The sequence below is a fragment of the Gymnogyps californianus genome, chromosome 13 (assembly GCF_018139145.2).
Source record: "Gymnogyps californianus isolate 813 chromosome 13, ASM1813914v2, whole genome shotgun sequence".
In the NCBI taxonomy this organism is placed as follows: Eukaryota; Metazoa; Chordata; class Aves; order Accipitriformes; family Cathartidae; genus Gymnogyps; species Gymnogyps californianus.
Genome location: NC_059483.1, coordinates 209,046 through 232,321, shown reverse-complemented (window position 1 = coordinate 232,321; position 23,276 = coordinate 209,046). Strand labels below are relative to the sequence as shown.

At 35.8% G+C, this 23,276-nt stretch overlaps 1 protein-coding gene across 4 annotated transcripts in view; it reads right to left on the bottom strand.

The window, feature by feature from the left end:
• Positions 1-647: 647 nt before the first annotated feature.
• The window catches only part of NR2C2 (nuclear receptor subfamily 2 group C member 2), a 34,300-nt gene continuing 11,671 nt past the window's right edge, over positions 648-23,276 (bottom strand). For all 4 annotated transcript variants that reach the window (XM_050904451.1, XM_050904450.1, XM_050904452.1 and 1 more), the window contains 13 exons: positions 21,754-21,864; positions 18,667-18,867; positions 17,346-17,448; positions 16,110-16,289; positions 13,830-13,977; positions 12,056-12,149; positions 11,507-11,640; positions 9,722-9,899; positions 8,574-8,695; positions 7,923-8,062; positions 4,885-5,022; positions 3,246-3,351; positions 648-1,013 (listed from right to left, as the gene is read on the bottom strand). In XM_050904451.1, the coding sequence (XP_050760408.1) occupies positions 839-1,013; positions 3,246-3,351; positions 4,885-5,022; positions 7,923-8,062; positions 8,574-8,695; positions 9,722-9,899; positions 11,507-11,640; positions 12,056-12,149; positions 13,830-13,977; positions 16,110-16,289; positions 17,346-17,448; positions 18,667-18,867; positions 21,754-21,864 (1,830 nt within the window). In that variant the 3' untranslated portion in view covers positions 648-838. The remainder of the gene's footprint in view (positions 1,014-3,245; positions 3,352-4,884; positions 5,023-7,922; positions 8,063-8,573; positions 8,696-9,721; positions 9,900-11,506; positions 11,641-12,055; positions 12,150-13,829; positions 13,978-16,109; positions 16,290-17,345; positions 17,449-18,666; positions 18,868-21,753; positions 21,865-23,276) is intronic.

The following is a 23,276-nucleotide window of genomic DNA, read 5'->3' as shown; positions in this document are numbered from 1 at the left end:
AAAAGGCTTCCGATTAGAATAACATTTGTCATGACTGTGGTGGTCTGAATAGAAACTTTAAGGAACCTGAATATTTCATCATTACTGTGGCAAGAAACACATTTTTTCTCCTAGTTTGGGTAATTCCTGCAGCACGTAATAGTCACAATGACTGCATCGTACTGTGAATTACAACTGCACTAATTTAACAGAATATAGTTTCATATAATGTGGATATCTGATTTAAGAATCCACATTAATATTTCATGCATAACGTAAGAGCAAGTGACTTTTTGTAGAATAAATGATTGTCTCCTGTAGCATTCTACGTTTTCACAGAAATCACTAGCATTTTGACTAAGGACATATGCAATTTTTTTCATTTTCCATACTCATAAGCAGGATGTTGATGACGTCACTTTGACAAGAAGTGCTTACAAAGTGCTAGTATTATACCCTGGCATTTATTAGATATTAATTCCAAGGATATTTTTAAATATATACATACTGTTCTTTTTACTTTTAAAGTAATTTCATTACTAATCTCTGATATTATAAAACTCTATTTTTAACCACTGATAATTTCTAAATACAAAGCATGTGAAAAGTGTGTTCAGTAATCCATAGCCTTTTAAATGAAAGGCATCAAAAATACTCCTTGTGGCAGAAAAGGTCCTATAGCAGGTCTTTTAATAGCTGCTTAAATTTTGTCAATGTCAGCAAACAGACAAGGAGAAATCTGACAGGAAACTGATAACAAGCTGGAAATATTTGTACATACCAAAATGGTATTCTTTTAACTTCATAATTGTATGTTTTTACAAAAATTACTTCGATCCATCAAATTGTGTTGTTCCCACTATGCAGATGTGCCAGTTATTTGACCATTATATTCTGCTGTTTCCATTTTGAGAATGTAGGGGATTATGCTGTCAATGGGAACATTTCCAATGAGACCAGTAAAAAATAGTTCCTCAGTAATGCTAGAGCTCATCAGCCTAAGTGCTGGCAGGCGAACTAGAATCCGGGCTAGCCTGAAAAAGAAGTTCAGTGGATTATAAATACATACAACACCAGTTTAAAATACTTCGTGGCTAAAGAGCTGGATCTGCTTTTATTATTACCATAACTCATGAATGGGAGTAAAGAGGCAATTAAAGCTAATTGAGCTACCATAAAAAGAATAGTTACTTTTCTACCCTGCAAGTGAAATGAAAAGCCACCATCTTTCTTTGTGGTTTTCCAATGAAAAGGACATATTTAATGCCCTTTGTAGATACAATGTGTATGTACAAACACACAATTCTCCTGGTCTGCTTTTGAAATTCCCAGCTCTGGAAGCACTTCGTAGTTCAGGACAATGCTGAGACTAATAATATTCATACTGACTAGTGAGAACATTTGCACAATTTTAAGAGTAAAACGCTTAATTAAAATTTAAACCATAAACAGTATAGTCCTCAGTTGCCTAGCAACTTAATGACAAACCAGATAGCAAGAATAGGACTGGATATGTAGAAAAGGAAATAAGAGAATCTGCTTCTGATGAGAAAAGGAATTTGGAGGGATGTGCTGTTACTCATACATACTGCCAAATGCTGTGTTTTTTTATGTACCAGGATGTTAACAGACATCCAATATAATGAAGTGACCATATTGAATTTCTGGACTTTCAATGCATTTCAAATTTAGGACAGTGACGAAAGCATATCTGCTGTGTTTATATGGCAGATATACATCACAAATGCCAAAATAAACAAGTGTCCTGAACCAGAGCCATGTGATAGCAAACCTTAGGCAGCACTGAACACAGGCCCCTGGAAAATGCTCGAACATCTATCGAGAAAATATATAAGGTCCATTCTGCTAATATACCATATCTTGTAGATTTTAGGAGAAAATCGCAAAAAGATTCAAGCCATGCTGCTGTTTTCATGAAAATTGTAACACTTGTGCTTCTATCTCAATTTGTGCCAGCATTCAGTTGCTCAGAAATAATCAGATTTGTACTCTAAACTTACCTATGGGTGAACATGGGGATATAGACAATGTCAGTTAAAATACAGGACACTGTTTGGGAAATGTAACTCTCTGATATTCTTCCTTCAGCCACTATTAAGAGAAGTAAGTATATGGAACAAATTCTGTATTTCTTTTTATGGCAGATATCCAGCTTTCATGCATCAAACCAGAATAATTGAATTGTAGACAGAAGAAGAATGTGGGATTTGAGGTTATTTCTGAAGTAGAGAATCCCATCTTCACTGCACCTAACTGGGAATCCTGATGCCGTTTCTGTTGCTCCACACAATGTTAACTCTGTAAGATCAGTGCAGAAACCAGTTTCTGTGATGGGAGAAGCTCTCTCTTTTACAGGCCTTTTTTCATTTGTTTGTTTGTTTGGTTTTTTAAAGTTACACTTCCCTCAGACCTTGCTTAAATGTATGGGATTGCATGCTTCTTTACATGGGGATACCTTTCACAGTAAAAAAAGAGTATGTTCCAGGATATATTGCTAGACAGAAGTTAGAATTTCCCTTGTAGTGCAGAGAACAATTGTGTTGATGAAATTTAGAATAGTTTTGATGGAGATTATTAGAAAACAGGATGATTATTTCTAGCAAGTAAGAAAAAGGAACAGTTGAGAGGTGGAAAAACAAGTTAGATACTTTCAAAGAGAAGTTCTTGGAAATTAAAAAAAAACAGAGGAGAAAATAAGAAGGACGTGGGAATTTCTTATGAACAGAAGCTTAAGAGTTGGTTACTGTTCCCCACGTGTAATCCTTATTTTTCCAAGGTTTATAAACTGACAGTTTTAATACTTTTCTGCATATGTAACTTGGCAAACATTTAAAGGATGATAATCACCTTTTATTATCTCAAAGCCTCTTTGACAACTAACTTGAAAAAGGAGGCAGTTTGAACTAAAGAAGTTTGAGGAAGTTGAGGCAGTTATTCTTGAGACTTCTAATAAAGTTAAGTCTGTTTACTTTTCTAAACATGGCAGTGAGACTCTCAAAAAAAAACCCTAAAAAAAATAAAGTACTCAAGTTTAATTTACGTGGAAGAAGCTAGTCAGCTATTCTTGCTTCCACCTATCTTTAAACAAACCTGCTTGCTTTTATGAACAAGGTTCTAGTTCTTTCTCATCAATAGTCAAAAAAGAACAGATGTCAAAAAGGAAATTTTTACATCAATGATGTTATTTTGTACTTTTGCCAGCTATGGCCCACAACATTACTTTGGGTACTATAGACAATAAATACCTATAAGTATCTTCTGGATAGGTTTTTTGTACATAGTCCTGCAATTCCATCTGTGCCTTCTCCTGGAATTTTTCTATTTGGGTTGAACTGGTCAGACCAGGGTGATCTAAAGAAACAAAACATTTCTGTATGTCGATTGTTGCCCTATACATTTTGAAATATATGTAGTTATAAGACTCTTGCATTTAATTTCATTTAAATATTTCTCTTGTATTGTGATGTTTTGTTAGCTGTATAAATGAAACCACTCAACCGAACATTTGCTTCCTGGCTTCAGAATTAGCTTGCTCACTTTTCTCTCTATAGCTGTGTGTATCCACAAGAAAGTGAAAAAAGATTAAGCCTGTAGGTATGTACCCGGCAATGACACTCCTAGTTTATGTTTCTAACCTTGCTTTTTTAAATGTGTTTGCCTCTGTGATTTCAACTAACTATGCTGACTGAGGAATATCTAGGTTGTTTTCTTGACAGATCAGTTTCTTGACCTTCTCGAGTCTGTCTCATGTTTTAATTCCAGCTGGCTCAGCTCCTCAAAGACAGTCACATGATCAGAAAAAAAACGGAAAATACCACATATCTGACTATGCCCAAATATATTCAGTGTTGTGTTCAAACTGCTCTTCCCTTGAAATAGGACAGAGCTAGCTTGAGTTTGGAGAATTTCTTGCTCCTCCAACTTGAATCAAAACCCTAATAAACCTAACCCTAATGGTACAATCTGAAAAAAACTTTCAAAAGCAAATTTCAGGACACCAGTATCTTCTAATTAAAGTAAGTTTTATTACAGACAAAAATAATATCAATGCAAAAAAACCCCCCAAAATCCCTGATAACAAAATACTCCTTTTCTTCGTACTTTGTTAAATTCAAAGTGGTAAACACCTTTGAATTAAAGTAAATAATTTACATTTCTGAGCAAGAGTTTCCCTTCACGCAGCCTGTCCGCAGTTTTAAATTAACCTTTCTGTGTCCTAGGAACATTTCTCCACCTTTGCTGAAGAGACTGTCACTTCCCATTTCTTTAACGTCCTTACCTTATCATTCCAGAAAATCTTAAGTGTCGTCTTTGAGTAAATCCTCGTATCTCATAAACACTGTTGATCATGCTTTAGTTGTATGCTATCATTTTTTTGGTAACAAATGGAAGACAGCCTGTTTACATTTAGTTTTGGAGATTTTGTGGAAGTTCCATATAAAATACAGTGGTATTTCTGCTCATATTTCAGTGATCCCTCTTACGAGTGTATTAAAAATACTAAAATTGAAGCCAATTTCTTTTTGTCACTGTGAGAATGTATTTCCTCTAATCCTTCCTGCTATTTACTTCACTAGTATTGCTAGTACACATCCCAGATAACTTATTACTCACAGATTCTCAGCTGAAGGTAATTGAGAGTCTAGTCTTCTAAGGTGGGTGTACAGGAATACCTGATATATTGGAACTGTAAATAACATGGATATGCTGCTCCAAAGTTATTTTTAAAACATACTGTTTGTGATAAATCATTATTGAACAATCATTTTATCTGCAGCTTAACACCAGTCTCATCTCAAGACATTAGTCTCATTAAAAAAATTGCTAAAACATTAACATATAAATGCTTATTATTTAAAAAGATACAGTTACTAAATTCCTTACCAGGGCTAAAGAGGACTATAGCTTTAAGGTATGCATATTCATATCCATCAATATCAAGCTTGGCCATGCTGTTACAGAACTCCTGAAGTTTCCAGATGTGTTCCATGACTTGCTTTATTCTGTCTCCAGAAAGTTTATCTACAAAAAGATATTGCTTACTATTTCATGTGAGCTCAAGTACATCTGATATATTAACCAATATCCTTTTATAAAACAAGTGAAGTGATATTTTAAAGTCTTTTGTGTCATTTGCTATCTTAAAACCACTTAACATATAAGGATGGCCTGAATGATTATGGAAGTGAAGATTTATAAAACTGAGTCAGACACAGGGCTAGCAAATGGAATGTTAACTCTTTTGCATAATTTTGCCAGTACAGCATAATCTGCAACACCAATCTTATTCTAGTGATGTACGTTCTGAGCAGAGACTCTCAAATTATGGTGAATTTTTCTACAAATGGCTAGAGTGATTCTGGGAATGAACAGAAGCACAAACCAAATGCTATCATGCAATCCTAATTTTAAATTCCAACAGTATTGAGTTAGCTTTTCCAGAAGTGAATGCAAAAGCAATAATGACAGTGCTACTTTTTCCTCTATCTGTACTTTTAGAAGTGAATTTTTCATTTACTGTGCTAAATAGTCTTTTTTCCTTCTGATGGGGTAAATTCACTCAAATACATGTACACAGATTCTTCTATCATTTGAAACATCACGATCCTTATGTTGGCTTCATATTCTTTCTTAAAATGCTGATTTAAAAAAATAATCTTATATTATTTGTGGATAAGTTACAATTGAGTGGTATTAGCTGCTCAGCTAGGGAGGCAGAGATTTCTATTTTGGTAAATATACCTTCTCTTTGACTCCATATCTGCAGACTAGTCAAAGAGTGAAAACCTTAGAGATTATATTAAGGCAAATCTTTGAATATATAATTACTATTGTCAAACTTCAGAGACAAGTCAATCCACAAGGGATAAAACTTTTTCTTGAGAAACACATTAGAATAATTTTATTCATCATGATCTCTAATTCTAATATTTCATATCATTATAACTTAAATATTTTACTTGTGTCTGTACAGCTAATAGTGTATATGATTGCTTAGACCTGTGTGCCTTAAACTGAATCTTTGATGTAATTTAAGATTATTTTACATATTTTCTGAAACTGCAATAAAAAAATTGAACAGAAGAAACATTTTTTGCACAATGTCTTGAAATAAGAATAAAAGCATAATCTAAATTTCTAAAATACATGAACTGTGATACGAGTTTTTAGTTACTCAAGATGGATCAAGATAGACATGATGTAATGTTTTTATTTCTATATTAAGTGGGAAACGATGGTGCAGAAATACTCAGGAAAAGTGAATGTGAATTCCACAGTTTCCAAATAGCCTCCTCACTAATATGCTTCCTAGATAAAGTTCTGAAATTTCTTCACTTTGTTTTGAATTTTAAAGTTATAATACACAATATAAGAACTTTGCAGAATAAATAAAACAAATCATCAACAAATCATAATAAAACAAATCATCCTCTTTTCTTGGCCAGTCTCAAGTAACACAGCATGACTGGAAGTACAGGTTGCAGAACAAATTTATTTTTTTTCTTTTTTGAGACATGGGAACAGAAGTGGAGCCAGCTTAAGGCTGTAATAGCCCCACCACTTACTCCTCCACAAACTCATTGCCTGGGGTGTAGGTGGAATAGACAGCTCTATTTTTTCTGACAGAGATATAATTAAAAGCCCAACTCAGTGCAGAACATACAATGTGCACGTTTCCCTATTGGTCTTTTAAACTCTCGCCTCTCTCTCTGTGCAGGAAAGGAGCATCAGTTTGTTGCATTTTGAGGGCTGTCCAGGCTCTCTTAAATTACAAAAAAAAAAAAAAAAAAAAAAAAAAAAAAAAAGAAAAAACCCCAACTATATTCATTATGAAAGCATACTATCCATTTAAGAATCAAATTTCTGTCTAATTTACTTTATCATAATGAAGCTAATAAAGTAGATTAAAACAAATGTACTTTACTAACATTGCAGGATATTAAACTTTTTTTCAGATTATCTACTTCTGTACGTTTTATAGTTCTACAATCAAGTTTTACTCTCCTCAGTAAAAGCCTATTTTCCAATTTTTGCTGTGTGCACAATAATGGCACCACAAAAATCATCAAACAAGTTGGTACCAAATAGTATTCTGTAACTACTTTTAACTCACATTTAAGTTTAAGCTAGCTTTCATGTAATATGCTGTGTTTGCAGAGTTTAAAGCTGCTAGTATTGTTTTTTTCCTCCTATTAAAAATGGAATGTTATTTTCACACTAATCAATCATATTGATTGGGAGCATCCTTAAAGAAAAGAATGAAAAAAAGGCAACCATAACAGATTATCATCCATTCTAGATATAGTCATCATTATCAACAGGCAAACACTGAATTAAAAAATAAAATTACATAAATCTTTTTGTTGTTTAATGCTTCACAGGGTACTTCAAAATACATTAATCACTACTGCATTATAGCAGTATCCAAAACCATTATACTTGCAAGAATATTCTTGTGATACTTGGCAAATGCTATAGTTTTACACTGCAAAGAGGACAAGGAAAGTTCTGGAAGGAAAAAAATCTGGTGTGGTTTGGAAAAAGACATCATTATTCTAACAGGAAAAAAAAATTACATCTGGATGGGAGGAAAGCTCTGTGAGCACACCCAACTTTTGGATGTACCTGTCTTTCTCTATACTGCCAGTCAAATGTAGAAGACAGGAGAATACATCCTCCAGCCTTATCCCCATTTATTCTATGGACACTTGTATCCCACAGAGATCTGTGAGTTCACCACAACAAAAGTTGTGGATCACCAGAGGGAAGGTAATTATGCAAGAGAAGGCTTCTCCTTCCCCTGGATCCTGGGGAACAATTCTGTCACCAATTAGGAAACACCTCGTGAGAAACGTTATACAAATGTCCCTGTAGTGTTGACAGGACTGAACACGTATAAGAATCACACACTGAAAACATACCTTCTTGTATGCTGTTCTGGAGATGGTTGACAATAGCTGCTAGGATAGTAGACAGACTCATCACCTGTGCACACTGTGCCAGGCCTAAGGTAAACAGCTCATTCCAGCAGGCACGCACAAGGCTGGTATTACAGTCCTGCCTATAAATAACAGAAAATCAAACAACTGTAGGTAGTTTTCATATCAGGTTGGTATTACCCTATGTGTAATTACGTTAATTATAACAATTAATAATAAGGATTAATGTATTGCAAACCACTTTACTAAAAGTCATATATTAGCATATTACAAGTATTTCAAAAAGCAAAAAGAAGTGATAGGCCGACTACAGGAAACCATTTCAGCTTATCTGTAAAACGGTGCTCACCAGTTCTTTACCAAGATATATTTCTACAAATTAAATGCTTGCTTTTGATTCGGCTTTAGCTTCTGTAACCGCAGAAACATCAGATACTGTAGTTATCCCCTCCTCTGCCATCTTCTATTTTATTCTTCAAAAAGGAGAGTATTGCATAGTCTTCACACATTTTACAGAAGTCATTAAAAATTAAACAATATAATCATTTAAAAATTCAAAATAGCTGAAAAGTGTTCAGATCAGTGCTTAAATTTATTAGAAAGCAAACCGTTCAACAGAGTATGTCCATTTACCCAAGAGCTTGAAATGCAGGTATGGACCTAGCCCAGTGCATAGAGAGGAAAAGTAGTCGTGATGCTGACTCACAGATGTAGTGTACATTAAGGTACTCCGGCATTGGACTGGGCATTGTCAGCTGCAAAAAATAAAAGTACAGTACAATATATACAGCTCAGACATAAAACAATTTTTATTATCGATGAAATAACCAGCGAAAACATTCAAACTACTCTCATTGTCTGTCATAAGCAACTGTGTGACAAGAAATTGTCAAAGGAAAACTGTACTAAATAACTCATTACTATCGGCAAGGAATGCAAAATGGGAATAGGAGACAAGAAATTATGTGGGAGAGAGCTCAAATGTTTCCTCTTAAAATGTTTTAATATTCATTTAATAATAATTAAATCTATAAATTTCATTGCTCTGTGGAGTGTTGGCTAGCATCGCAGAGCTATAAAAGATCTTTTAAAACTTTTCAAAAAGAAGCAAAATAAAATCTAAAATCTAAATATCTAAAATGGGAAAGTCATGTAATAGAAATCTACAATCACAAAACACCATTAATGGGAATAAGTAGGTTATGATAAAAGTTTGACTACATTAAGTATTACTTATTTCAGTAATGATCTTTGTATTTCTTGAAACAGTGCAATTTGATTACAGCAAGATGAACACCCTTATTGCTTCTCGCACATTGTTTATCAACATGTGTTTGTTTGTATTCCGCTGAAGCATCTCTAAAATGCAAGACCTTTTTCAGTGGTCTAACCATAAGCATCTAAGAAGGCACTGTAACCTCTCTTTATATGAAGGAGCCCTTTAGATGAAAGTTTTACACTATCCAGAATTATAAATTAATTAAGCAAGACATCATACTATATGGATGATATGGAAAGTGATTATCAACAGCACTGGAAAGTGAAATAAATTTTAAAGCATCCCATCCTTCTGTCTATGAAAAGGTCTTACGAAATAACACTTATACTCTTTAGGTACAGCATGCAAGTGTGAAATTGTATTAGAAGCTTTGTAACAGCAGATGTTATCCTAGATTATATTGCCAAAATTAAATATAAGAATAAAGAAAACATAGTAAACTAATTTTGGGTTATGTCTTAAGTGTTAGTCTGTTTAGTAAGACATTTAAAGAAGCACATACCTTAAATGTGACATGTGTATCTGTAAGTAGGGGTCCTTCCACTTCAATAATTGGTGTTGACTGATCTCTACTGATTACATGAATATTCCCTCCTCCTGTAGGATCCATCCCATCTGCCAAGTTATGAGCTGCTGTACCATCTGTGGTATTAAGTGCTTTAGCTAAAGTATCAAATGCCCTGAAAAAAAAAGTTATAAACAATGAAACAGTGCTTCCTTACACCTTAAAAAAATTCAGAGTAGTGGTCAAATTAAACGTTATAAAGCATTTCCACTTAGAGGTAACATATACAGGAACTGTTTATGCTAAGACACAAGGTCAGACTTTTCATTACAACCTGGCCCCTCTGTACTGTTTGGACTTTACTAAAAGGAATAGATCCGCCCATATATCGCTGGTGAAAGAGCTCCCTTGTAACAGGGGAACTTTTTACTACTGTAAATCCTGCTCTAATAGTTTTATGCTAGTATTTGTACTAGTAAAGTGATTTCTTGCACTTACCATTCACTATCCCCTCCTTCTCACCTTGGAATGTGTAACAGATTATGTGAGGATTATAGACCAGATGCACTCTGGAGAACACCCTGAAGTCCCTGTCCTTGATGTCCAATTTCTTGGAACAGTGGAGAACAGCGTGGTTCTCTTCTAGACAACATGCTTGAATTTCCTTTCCCTTAAGATGAGATATGGCCAGACACTCCTGATCTCACAGTATAGACAGAGCCTTATGCCTACTTATGACAGTAACATAAGAGAGACTGGTCCCTGGACTCCCTTTATACTCAAGCTGTAGCTGGGCCATTACCAAAATAAGGCAGTGTAAATTCCCTTCTTGTGATAACACAGCTTAGATTTAGAGAAGAATTTTGTGCTCCAGTTTCATAACAGTGGACAGTATTATGGTATATTGCTGTTTTGCCAGTATTTTTGTCAAGAAGTTTTGGGGAGGGTTTTTTGGATTTTTTTTCCTGCTTTAAAGAAAGAGTACAAGGTTGACGTAAGTTGACTTGCAGTGTCAAGCATTTTTAAATATCAGTTCACTCGAAGAGTTTAAATAAAAGACTTAAGACAGTGAAGTTAAGCTCCTCTTAAAAATCTTCTACTTGAGAAACAATGGACAGTTTTGAGGCCAAGTATTTTTCTTATTTCACTATACTGCCAATTTATGTTGTCCTTCAACACCCCCCCCAACCCCAACTGTAAAAATCTCAAGCTCTGATGGAAATGTTAAGATTCCATGCTCCTTTTCCCCCATTTTTCTCATTAATAAAGACAAAAAAGACTTCAAACTCTCTCTGAACATTAAAACAAAAAGTTTATTAATCTTAGTTTAACTACATTTTCCCTACATTGCCGGCAGGTACTATGGCAGCACAATCTCAAAAAGAAATCTGCAGTAATACAGACTGCTAAAGAGCAGGGCTAAGGGCATGAGCATTGTGCAGGAGAAGCTTCCATATAACAAGCCTATCAAATAAAACAGTACCAAACTGTTGCTATTCTCAGAGTCTCTCAAGGTCACAAACCAGTCATCTATTATTTTTCTGAGTATGAAATCTGGTCTAGCTTCAGAACACTATATTTATAACACAGGACACAGTTCTTCACAAGAGGAAAACAGCCAAACCTGGATTTCTAAAGAATTGCTTTTGTGTTGCAAAGTAGGGGGCAATCTCTACTGTGTTTGGTGTCAAACAGAAGTGCCAAATTACTTCAATGAATGAGTGTAAGTATACACCATACAGAATACAAATTGCTAAATAAAATGCAAATATAAATGCATACCGTGTAATCTCACTTGCGGATTGCTCTTCTTGTTGAACTTCAGAAGTATCTCCATTATTTAGCGACTCACTGAGATTAGCAAGAGATGTTACAACATTTGCTAGTGTTCCTAAAGCACCCTGGCTTGTTTCAGCCTAAAAAGGAAGAACCATATTAGTAGATCAAAATTATAGGTGATGTATCATACGTAATTTTTTCCCATTTTAATCTTTGTGTTCATTTTCCCTTATGTACCTTTTCCTTCCTCCTGAACACCTACAGGAAGAACAATGGCTCACAATGATCATTAAATCCTATTGTAATCATCAATCCTAGCCCTGGCTGACATACCATGTGGGGAACTACCTGTGGCTAACCTTTTGCAGAAATATGCCTGTGAAAAGAAATCATGTTCCTGTTGATCAGCTTATTACCTCCATTCGTACAGATCTTCAGACTTACCCCAACCTTATCTTCTCAAGAGCAAGAATTATTTGTGTCTATGTACATAGCTAAAATAATCTGAACAAATTAATATATATGTTCAGAACTTAACTGAAAGAATTATACCTTGGAGTCAGCAGCTAGGAGGACTGTACCATCATCCCTGATCAAAGGCTGCTGAATATTCACAAGCATTCCCGGATCAAGAAGACCTGCTGACCTGTTCAAAAGCATAAGGCATCTGACAGTCAATAGTATTTTACATTAATCAGAAGGATGTGTAACAACCTATGTCAGAATAAAAGGGATTACCAATTTTTAAATTAACAATTTAATGAAGCTCAGAGTTTATTTATCAGGACTTAAGTCTTTCTGAAACAGTTTCCAAAAAGTAGCTCGAAAGACAGAAAGACTGGAATGTGTTTTCCTTTCCTGTGCAAAAGCAATGACAACTTCCCAAATAGATATCCTCTCATTCGCTTTTTATGCTCGTTTGTTCTGTCTTAAGGGAAGTTGTTGTCTTCTCATGCTCTCAGAAGTCACTTAATAGCTCTAGAGTTATACATTAGACTTTGGAGGAAGGCACAACTGTGCGTTCTAAGTTAGACAATGGACAGCACTGAAGAAAAAAGTTACGTCAAGAAAATATATTTTACATTCCAAAATACAGTCATGTAATCAAGGTTTGCATAAAATCTCTGCTGCCTTTACTTCTGCTACTTTTTGACCTAACATCCTTTCCCTTTGCTGTATCTAATTTAGGGAGACAGTGGGAAGTCTTTGCAGTCAGCAAGGGTAACTTTATTTGCTACTTATATAACACTCCAAGTCTGCATAACCCAATACAAATGCACGCACGACAGGTTCAGGCCACAAGGAATTTATAGTTTAAGGGGTCTGAGACTAACAACTAGCATTGTGAACTACCACAGGCAGCAAATTATCATGTGTTATGCAAATCTAAATCCTACATAAATAATAGAGAGTCACACTTAATGACTATTGTTTATAGGATTGTAAGGGATCTGTAGCACAAGGAAATCTCAAAGAAGCAAATGTGTCTGTGAGCAGCACTTTTGAACAATCTGACTTGCAAACGAGAACACTGAAAAACAATTCAAGAAATCTCCAGCCTAATCTTCCTAACTGCAGTGTCATCTGTTCAACAAAGAATATATATAAAAAATTAAATATACATATAAAAACAGAATATTGATATTAATAATTGATATTAAATATCTTTAGGTGGTTATTATCCATTCATAAACTAACTGGACCTACGGTTTTAAAAATGTGACATTTAACCTAGAGTTCTTTTTTATTCTATTCAGAAAAAGACAAATCTTGCCTCTATTTATTATGATATGCATTTCCACACCCACTGCCTATGGAGACAACTCATGGGAACAGTCCCAGAATATCTTCCATATAGTGGAATATCTTCCAAAAGGAAGCTGCTGTTTTGCTGTTGTTGAAACCGGTCTCTTGGGATCTGAATCAGCAGTCACTGCAGTCTCTTTTACTGCTGTCTTTACGAGAAGGAAGACCGAGTCTGCCATTTGCAGATTTGATTTCAGAGAAGTGCTAACCTGAATGCATCACAGCGTAGGCCTACATGCTTTTTGCTTGAATATCACGTATTTGCCCTGCCTGTGCTTTGACCTGGCTGGACAAGAGCCAGCTCTGAACTGAAAACCACCCAGCTGTACTCAGACATAAAAACTTTCACGAGAAGCAGAACAATCTAGGTTGGTCTTGGTAATGGAAATAGACGATTTGTGAATTGGAGCTCTTTTCTGTCCAATTCTTTAGAGCAGAGGGTAAGGAAGAGTATAGGTGTGCCTGCAAAGTAACATGCACAAATAACCTTAAACAAGGCCCGTTAAACTGAGGTACTCACCGCGTCCCATCTTTATCTGCCACAAATGTTGGAGTTGCTATTAGAGGGCTTCGTAGATCTTTTCTGATATAGATTTTTTCAGTGGAAGCTGCACAGTTGGTTGGTTTTTCACGTTGCACATCAAAAGGCTTTCTTTCACTCTGAACCGCTACACAAAGATAGAAACATGCAGATTTGAAAAGAAATAATTCAACTGAAAAATACAAAAAGAAAGTAAAATTCTCACAGTAGGATTTTAGTTTGCACAGTTATAATGGTGTATCAGCTCGAAAATTTAATATGAAGACTGAAGAAACACAGGCTCCAATTTTACTATACCTGTGCTTATGTACATTTTTAACTAAGAAAGTCATGGATTGATCATTTGCTTTAAGTTTTGCTGAACTGGAGTCAAAGCTTGCTATTTCATTGGCATTTAATAAAATGGAACATTCTGCAAAATGTGTTTTCAAATTGTTTATTTATTTATTTTTTACAGGTAAAGCTATACCTAAATGTTAGGTGCAGTCATACTCTGGATGACTCAAAACAATGCAAACCCAGAAAAAGTCAAGACAGGCAAGTTACGTGAGAGATGCAGGTTAATTCCCTGGGAGATGAGTCTCTGCATGATATGCAATTCACTCACATCCATTCATTCCACCCAGTTAGGGAACAGTGCTCCAAAACTAACCTTTTCAGAATTTAAAGTATTTCTACTTGATAACTGGAAGAAAATAAGCTCAGTCTCCAATGTGCCAAACAAGTGTGGTAAATCTTTTAACAAAAATAGTAAGAAACAGTAACTTTGTAATTTTAAAGGAAGTGAAAAGCGCATCTTTATAATATTAAGGTATTATTATTAAACAGATTACAGAAAGTTATCTGGAGTCTAAGTCACTAAACTTTACAAACTCCTCTATAGCTTGGCAAAACATTCAACTGCATCGATTTTTTACCTGAAGAGGAGGATAATAAAATGAATAAAAGACTATGAGGATAATATAAAGAATTTTTAAAAGTGTTGTACTAATATTAATTCTCACAACACTTTGCAAATGTAAGGCATAATATAAATGGAGACAATATTTCTGTGCTATTCATTGTACCAGTTTATCATACAGTAGTTATTAACAAGGAAACAAAAAAATTCAACACTCCTCTATAGCCCTTTTGAACGTAACAGTAAAATACATGGATATGTCTTTCTCTATCCTCATAACCAGCAAGAGTTATTTAGTTCCCGATTTTATTTTTGCTAATATTGTTACTGTCAGCAAACTTTAGGGGCTTAAAAGTAGATATATCCATTTTGTTGGCTTGGATACATAAATATTAATCAGAAACCTGACCCAAAGCCCAATAAAGTCAGTGAGCATATATCCTAATCATATTGGGATAAGAAAGGTTTAGCTTCTGGAAATGCAGCAGTTTCTCTTGTACAAATGCCTCCTCCTATACTCACCACAGTGTGTGCAAAGCACAACAATCATCACTACAAGCCTGGAGTTCCAGAGTGTAAATACAACAAAGATCTCCCTATTTACACAGCTTGAAGTTCTGCCTCCCTTGAACTCAGTGATTGGAACTTACCCTGCCTAAATCAGAGTGGAAAAAGAAAACTACTTGTTGCTTCACCTTAAATTCTCCATAAATTTATCACAAAACAACCAGATAATAGGCTTCACGAAGTGCTGGACTGAAGAAGCAGAGGTGCTATAAACTGGAAACAAAGTACATTGAAAGAGGAGTTTGGATGCTAGCAGCACTGGAATTGTACGAAGCACTGCGTACAAACATTAAACTATATTGTTTAAAATATGACAGTTTATACAATGCCTCCTAATACAATGATTACAAATGACCAAATTAATATAAAAATTTAAAAAGAAAAAAAAAAGGACATCAACTACTTTATATCACTGGTTGAAAAAGCAGCAAAAATAAACCAGAAGGAAAGCAGATTCTGAACACGGAACATTAGACTCAGATTTATGTCCATCCGCATTAAAATATTTTGTATTATAAACATACACTGTGTTTGTAACATGCATTCTAAGTGAAGCTCTAACTGGGCTCCTCAAAGACTACAGTAGTATAAGACATGGTTCAAAACAAATCACTACGGCACCTCAGACATAAAATGGTGATGAAAGAAAGGTACAGTAGATGCTTTCGCTGCTGAAAGTTCTGTTTCTTTCAAGCAACATACACCGAAATGGAGAGAACACACTAAAAAGTGGTAGTCCACGTATTTATTATTTGGTAGGCACAGCATCACATTGGGTACTTAACACTCACATTCCATTTTCATGCCCATTTCTAGACACTTCTTAAGCCTACAAAACTGGCAGCGATTCCGATGGTGTTTATTGATGATACAGTCCTGGTTGCTACGACAACTGTAGGTCAAATTCTTCCTCACACTCCTTTTAAAGAAACCTTTGCATCCCTCACAACTGACAGCACCATAGTGACGACCTAGGAAACATATATATTGTTATCAGATGGAAATTACTTATATTTTAGCATAGACATATTTATCTTAAGCAAGTAAAACATTGTAAAAGTCACCCTTTAAATTTATTTTGTATTTCTACCATCATTTTGGACCATGAAAACATTGTTAAAATCTTACAGGATGTTTCTTGTTTATCTATTGTGCGGGCTTTTTGGTGGGAGAGCGGAGAGAAGAGAGGAAGGCTAAGCCTATTTCTGAATGAGAGGCCTGTGAAGTGGTAGCTCCCATTCTGGGCAAGTACAGATGCAATTCTATCTGCTGTTACAGATTATAGGATACATTAAAAGAACATACAGGCTAAGAGTTTAAGTAATTTCAGAATATAAGTAATTTTACAATAAAATTTTAAATGAAATCTTAATTTAAAATTCCTATACATATCAATTCTGCTATTGTTTTAATTACATAAACATTTAAAAAAATAAAAGAAAGCGAGACAAAGACAGAAAGGTGTCTTCTCTGTAGCATGAAAGCACAGTCTGCTTCCTTGGCTAATGTAGAAAATTTACCTCGTAGACTCCTTGTTACTGCATGGATCTGAAACACTGAGGATTCACTTGATCTCTACTTGCCTTTTTCTGTGCTAGTAAAAGACCAAAATCTACTGGGAAGTCTTAAGTTTGTTAGAGAGCACTAAGAAGTGTTTTCCTGGAGCAGGTAGACTTTTCTAGGTGACATGTTTATTGCCTGGTTGCCCATAGCTGTGGGGAACCAGACTAAATGCTTCAAATAGTCTCTTTCAGTTACCAGGAGCTATTCAATCATTATTTTGTCTTGCAGCACATGCTGATCTATCACACACTCCAGTTAAAGCACAAACTAATATTCCTTCAAGCAGAGTTTAACTATTCTGTGTGTATAGATACAAAGTATAACGTTATCTTTTTCCATTTTAGACTCAATTGCTTTTGCCATTAGCATGGCTAAAATCAGTTATAATACATGAAACCTCCTCCCTTCATCCCAGTCATCCTTTCAATCAAGTTTCTTGAATACTACTTTCTATGCTTCCTTACCTGATGCTTTATCACCACAGACTACGCAATATTCTACTACCTGGGGCCGCTGAACATCAGCTTTTCCCAGCAAACGTTCCACCGAAGCAGAGTCTGTCACTATCTAAAACAAAATTCCCGAACAAAAAGAGGTAATTAGCTAATATTTTCTTCTGACGTGAAAGTAAGGAGCTTTGTCTACAGAACAAGACTGGTGTATCAACTGAGAAGAGGTAGCTGAATTTGAGAATAAGTATGATGTGGAATGAAATTAAGCAGTATAAAATGCAAGTTAATGAGAGTTTTTACTGTCAAGAGTGAGACTGTTGAAACAGTCATAGCAGAACAAATTCCAAATAAAACTCCTAGCTTTGTTCAGTACAAATACGTTTCTTCACTTGTGCAGTCAACCATATTCTTCCCTTCTTGCAATTACTCTCAAACAGCTCCTATATTTTAGCCAAAGATGGTTGTATTTCAGACGCTGTTCCCATCTATCCCTTCTCTATCAGGGGTATGCGGTTCAGAGGGGATAGCCTGAAGCTGAGATCCATTATAGAAACAGTTTAGCCTCTGAAGGCCTTGGATTCCAAAACTTCTGTTAAGAACATTCCACTTAACACAGAAAAATTAAAAAAAACCCCCACCCCTCTGCAACGTCAGATAACCCATTTAGCATAGTAAAATAAAAAGGCTGTTAATACAATTTTTCAAATATTTATGTAAGAATGATACTTCTCCATGTAAAATATTCTCTATTGTAACAGTAGCAATAGAGACCAGGTGCTTTTTTGTTTGTCCTTTTTTTTTTTTCTTAAGACTGCTAGGAATAAATCTCAGATTTCACTAGAGAGACATTATTGTTTATATAATTTGTTTTGCAAAGCTCCCCTTGGTCTGGATTATGCTCAAGACCCACAAACAACTATAGCAGAGGACAGCTTCTGCTCCGAAGAGCTTTTACTGCAATGTCTTGATACTGCATTGTGAACGTAAGTTTGCTCAGGTGAGTTTTATCTCTGTATATCTGTGATTCTTGAACAGACCACCTGAAATCCTGGCACTCCTCACAAGCACCATCTTAAGTATTTGCTTATGTCTTTGGAATTTTAATGAGAACACACAACAAGGGGTGATAAGTGCAATGGAATGCATGAGGAACATGAAGACAGGAGGATTTACGATTGAATAACGAAGCCTACAATTAGTATGGTCTAACCCATGTCATTAGATCTTTAGAAAACTATTGCAATTTGTCTTAAAGCAATTATAGACTTAAATAATCTAAAAATCAAAAACTGAAAAACAAAAATCTATGGTCTATCTCAATTACTATATTTACCTGAATTCTGCCTGGCACAATGTTGTCCGTGGTGGTAAAGATAAGCTGTTTGGCATTAGATGTCTCAGGTGCTGCCAATATCACCTTTCCTGCACCAGTTCCATCTGGACTGGCTAAAATAAACTGTTGCTTTGGAGACACAGCTGAGTCCACTGCTGTCACTATTTGGATTTTTTGGCCTGTTTGCTGATCTGTCACAATCTGTAAAACACATTGAAGAACTTTATGAGCCACAGTAAATTTTATGTTTTAAAACCTTCCATTCTGTCTCAGAATTATATGATACTCTCTGATAATTGTCCTTGTTATTTATTATTTTGCTATTTGTACATTTATTACACTGGTACAAAGTTATTGCAGCTACCTACATAAGTGCAAACCAATAAAATCAAACCAAATATATATGTATGTAATATACATGTATCTACATACCTGCCGCACAGACAGAAAATACTAGACAGAGTTGTGCAAAGTGTGAGTGTGATATTGTTAATAATGAAGAGATATCAGGAGATCTCGTTATCACATTTAACTGTTCAAAAGGAGTTAGATATAGTGGATCCCAGACAGAATAAGAATAAAATGTAATGTTAAGGACTGCAGCTGATGTATGGCAGGTATATATGCAGGGTATACTCTGCCTAGTGAGACAGCGTCACAGAAATTTCATAGAATCACAGAATATCTTGAGTTGGATGGGACCCGTAAGGATCATCGAGTCCAACTCCCTGCTCCTTGCAGGGCTACCTAACACTAAACCGTATGACTAAGAGCATCGTCCAGATGCTCCTTGAACTCTGACAGGCTTGGTGCCGTGACCACTTCCCTGGGGAGCCTGTTCCAGTGACTGACCACCCTCTCAGTGAAGAACGTTTTTCCTAATGTCCAACCTGAACTTCCCCTGATGCAGCTTCATTCCGCTTCCTCATGTCCTATCGCTGGTCACCAGAGAGACAAGATCAGCACCTCCCCCTCCACTGCCCCCCTTGAGGAAGTTTTAGACTGCAATGAGGTCACCCCTCAGCTCTCTCTTCCCCAAGCTGAACAAACCAAGTGACCTCAGCCGCTCCTTGTAAGTCTTGCCCTCAAGACCCTTCACCATCTCGGTCGTCCTCCTCTGGACACACTCTGAGAGTCTGATGTCCTTCTTACATTGAGGCGTCCAAAACTGCACGCAGTACTCGAGGTGGGGCCATACAAGTGCAGTGTAGAGTGGGACAATCACCTCCCTCAACCAGCTAGCTATGCTGTGCTTGATGCACCCCAGGACGCGGTTGGCCCTTTGGGCTGCCAGGGCACACTGTTCACTCATATTCAACTTGCCATCAACCCAAACCACCAAATCTCTTTCCGCAGGGCTGCCCTCCATCCTCTCGTTCCCCTAATCGTACGTATAACCAGGATTACCCTGTCCCAGGTGCAGAATCCATGGAGTCTACAAACATAAAACTCCAAAGAAGCTCAAAGGTTAAAGGACAATCATTACCGCTCAGTCTCATTGTTGTAAAACTGTTAGTTGTTAAGCTCCTCAGAGTTTTCCCTGCCGAGCTTTCTTCAGCCTCCATCATTTTCATATAGATCTTAACTAACAGGACAATTCACAGTGAAATCTAATCTTGGATTATGACTGACACCACTACCATATTGCCTGTATTTGTTCTGAGGAAGCAGGAATACTCTTTTCTCATCCTAGTATTCTCCTTCGTTATGGAGTCGTAGTTTTTTTCCAAAAATATCAGTGATATAAGGAGATAGATTATTTTGCAGAATTGAACAAAAGTTGCAACGTGAATACCTACCTTATGAATGCTGAATATTCATTATGCTTCAGTTATACGTGTTGTGAGAACATCTACCTTGCAATGAAATATTGATACATTTGATATGGTTACTCTAGCAGGCAAAATAGAAATTATGTTACCGGACAACTGTATCAAAAATAGAAACCTTCCATCATAACAGAATCTTGAGAATCAGCATGTGAAACAAGGCTGCGTGATTCCACCTTTTGTTGATAACTTTAAGGAATAACATCTTAGATAAAATACATAGCTAAATGTTGTTGATAACTGAAGAACATCTCCTTGGTACTGTCTATAAAGAAAAATCATAGAGACTTCTTTGTAATTTTTCATAGATCAGATATAAGCACTGATGATAATAAATAACTAAGACAAAAAAATTAGGCTGGATAAGAAGTGAATGATATTTAGGTTCATAAGAAAAACTAGTGATGTACATCATTATACATGCTGCAATTTGAATCTTTGAAAATAACATTACAGAAAAAATTGTATCATGTATAGTTAAGTATAATGACAACGTCAAAATAATTTTAAAAGCGTTTTCAGGGCTGTTCATAGGGGCAGTACCCACCCACCCTGATCAAGACATATCCCAAGAAAAGTCCATCCTGTGATGGAGGCTGCATTGCCAGGACTGTTCCAAATGCCCTGGAGTACAAGATCCTCTTCTCCAGCACCACCTCTGGCAGAAATACATGGGAGTATTGTACTGGCACAGAACAAGGTCAAGGAGGGCAAAAGCTCAGTATTGCAGTACTGCAACACTCTAGTAACATTAATACTTAACAATTCTTACATCATTTGTCACTGCATACATTCCGATACATTAATGGTATCTTTATATTATCTATCAGGAACAATGACCCACTGTGCAGCATTCCCAAAGGCTAACTTTATCCTAAATAGGCTAGTCTCCCACTGGCTCCTAAATATGGCAGAAAGAGAGAGAGAGAGAGAGAGGAATGCCCTTGGAGATGATCTTAGGTGTTCTGTTGACAATGTCTGCCCATTTGCTACAGCTAGAGCTCAGGAGATTTGTATACGTAGGCTAAGTTTAACCTCTGCAAATATTCCCCACTGACTACATCATCAATACAATTATTATATACAGCCAACTCGTCATCACCAAATACATGCTGAGGGAGAAAGATTTTTAGTTTGCACTAAAAATGATCTGTTCTCACCAACTTCCATAGACTTTAGCATGCTCTTGTATAAACCTAAGTGGGAGGAGGAGAAAAAAAAGATGTAATAGTTAGTTACTTAATCAATGGATTTTTACCTGAATGCGTTGTGGTGAAGCTACGGAGGAGTCTGTGGAAATTATCTGGATACGTTGGGAAGGGCTGGTCATCACTGGAGATTCAGATAGTGAAGTCTGAACAGTCTGCACCTGTAAATAATGTACAGAATTTTAATTCACTGTTACAGTACTGAACACTTTTAAAAATACATATATTTATTAAAGATCAGATGGCCCTATAGCATGGAACCTAAATTTATTGGAAAGGTTACAGTCATTGAACCAACTTGGATTTGTTTTCAATGAATTAGCAGAATATTGGCTTTTTTTGGGAACAGAATGAATCTGATAGATAACCAAAACCACAAACCCAAACCATCATCACCCACTCCCCCCAAATAAATCACCGGATAATTACTATGTGATCCTTCAGCTTACTGAAATGCAGAAATACTTTTTTCAACTTTCAATTATATATTTGGCTCATTTTTTGCTTCTGTAAAAACAAAATACACCGTATACAAAATAATGTGTAATGTTAAATATGTCACCATTTAATAATTTTAAAGTATTTTATGAACTAATTTTTTAATTTTCATATAGCCCAAATTTAGAAAAGCTTTCTCGAGGCCCTTAAATAAAAATGTCCTCAATCCCACAAACATATATGGTACAAGAGATATACAGAATCTGCTGGAAGAGCACACACAACTCCTGTCTGACCAAAATGGCTTTTAGTTTTTATGTCTCTGACTGTATTTCATCTACAAAGCCTTCTGAAACTGTGGTGTCTATACAGCTCACTTGGAGAAAATAGCAATTTCATTTTTCAAGTAGAAGTAAGAACAATTTTAACTGTCCAGTATTTTAAAGGTAAAAAGTTAAAACTAAGATGGCTGGTTATCTGGATATCTGTGCTTTAGACAGTAGAGTAAATTAGAATTCCAGTTGTTCAGTGTGCTCATATCCTCTCCCCTTTTTTATTGTTCCCCAATTTCTGTTTTTCTACTTCAGAGTGGTGCAGATTTTTTCTGGAATGTATGCTCCAACAAATCACCAATATATTCAGCATGTATTCAGGTGCATGTGGTTAATTCTTCTTATTCTAGTGAGGATTTCACTAGCATGACAGATTAAATTTGGCACTACAACTGAATACTATTGTTTCTTGTTCTATTCCATAACTTTCTAGAGCACCAAACTATAATGCAAATGTAGTTCTGACTACCTAGAGAAAGCTTGAAAAACACCCCTTGCATTGCTATTTTCAGAGCAAAACTGTTAAATGTTACATTAAACATGCAAGATAACATTGCCTTGACAGCCTTTATCTTCTGTTTACAGAAGGGATATGGCATTGGCAATGTACATTTACACACATAATTCCACAGTTGTGCATATTTAGACTTTGTGCTTGTTCATCCTCAGATTTATTCATGCAACTGTTAGTACGAATTGTTCCTTCTCAATAATTGTAAATGTGGCATAGATGAAGCACTTGTATTCTAGTCCTCACAGTCAGCTCACAGGTAGAAAGGCACTGCTTGCCACTCCCCACAGCC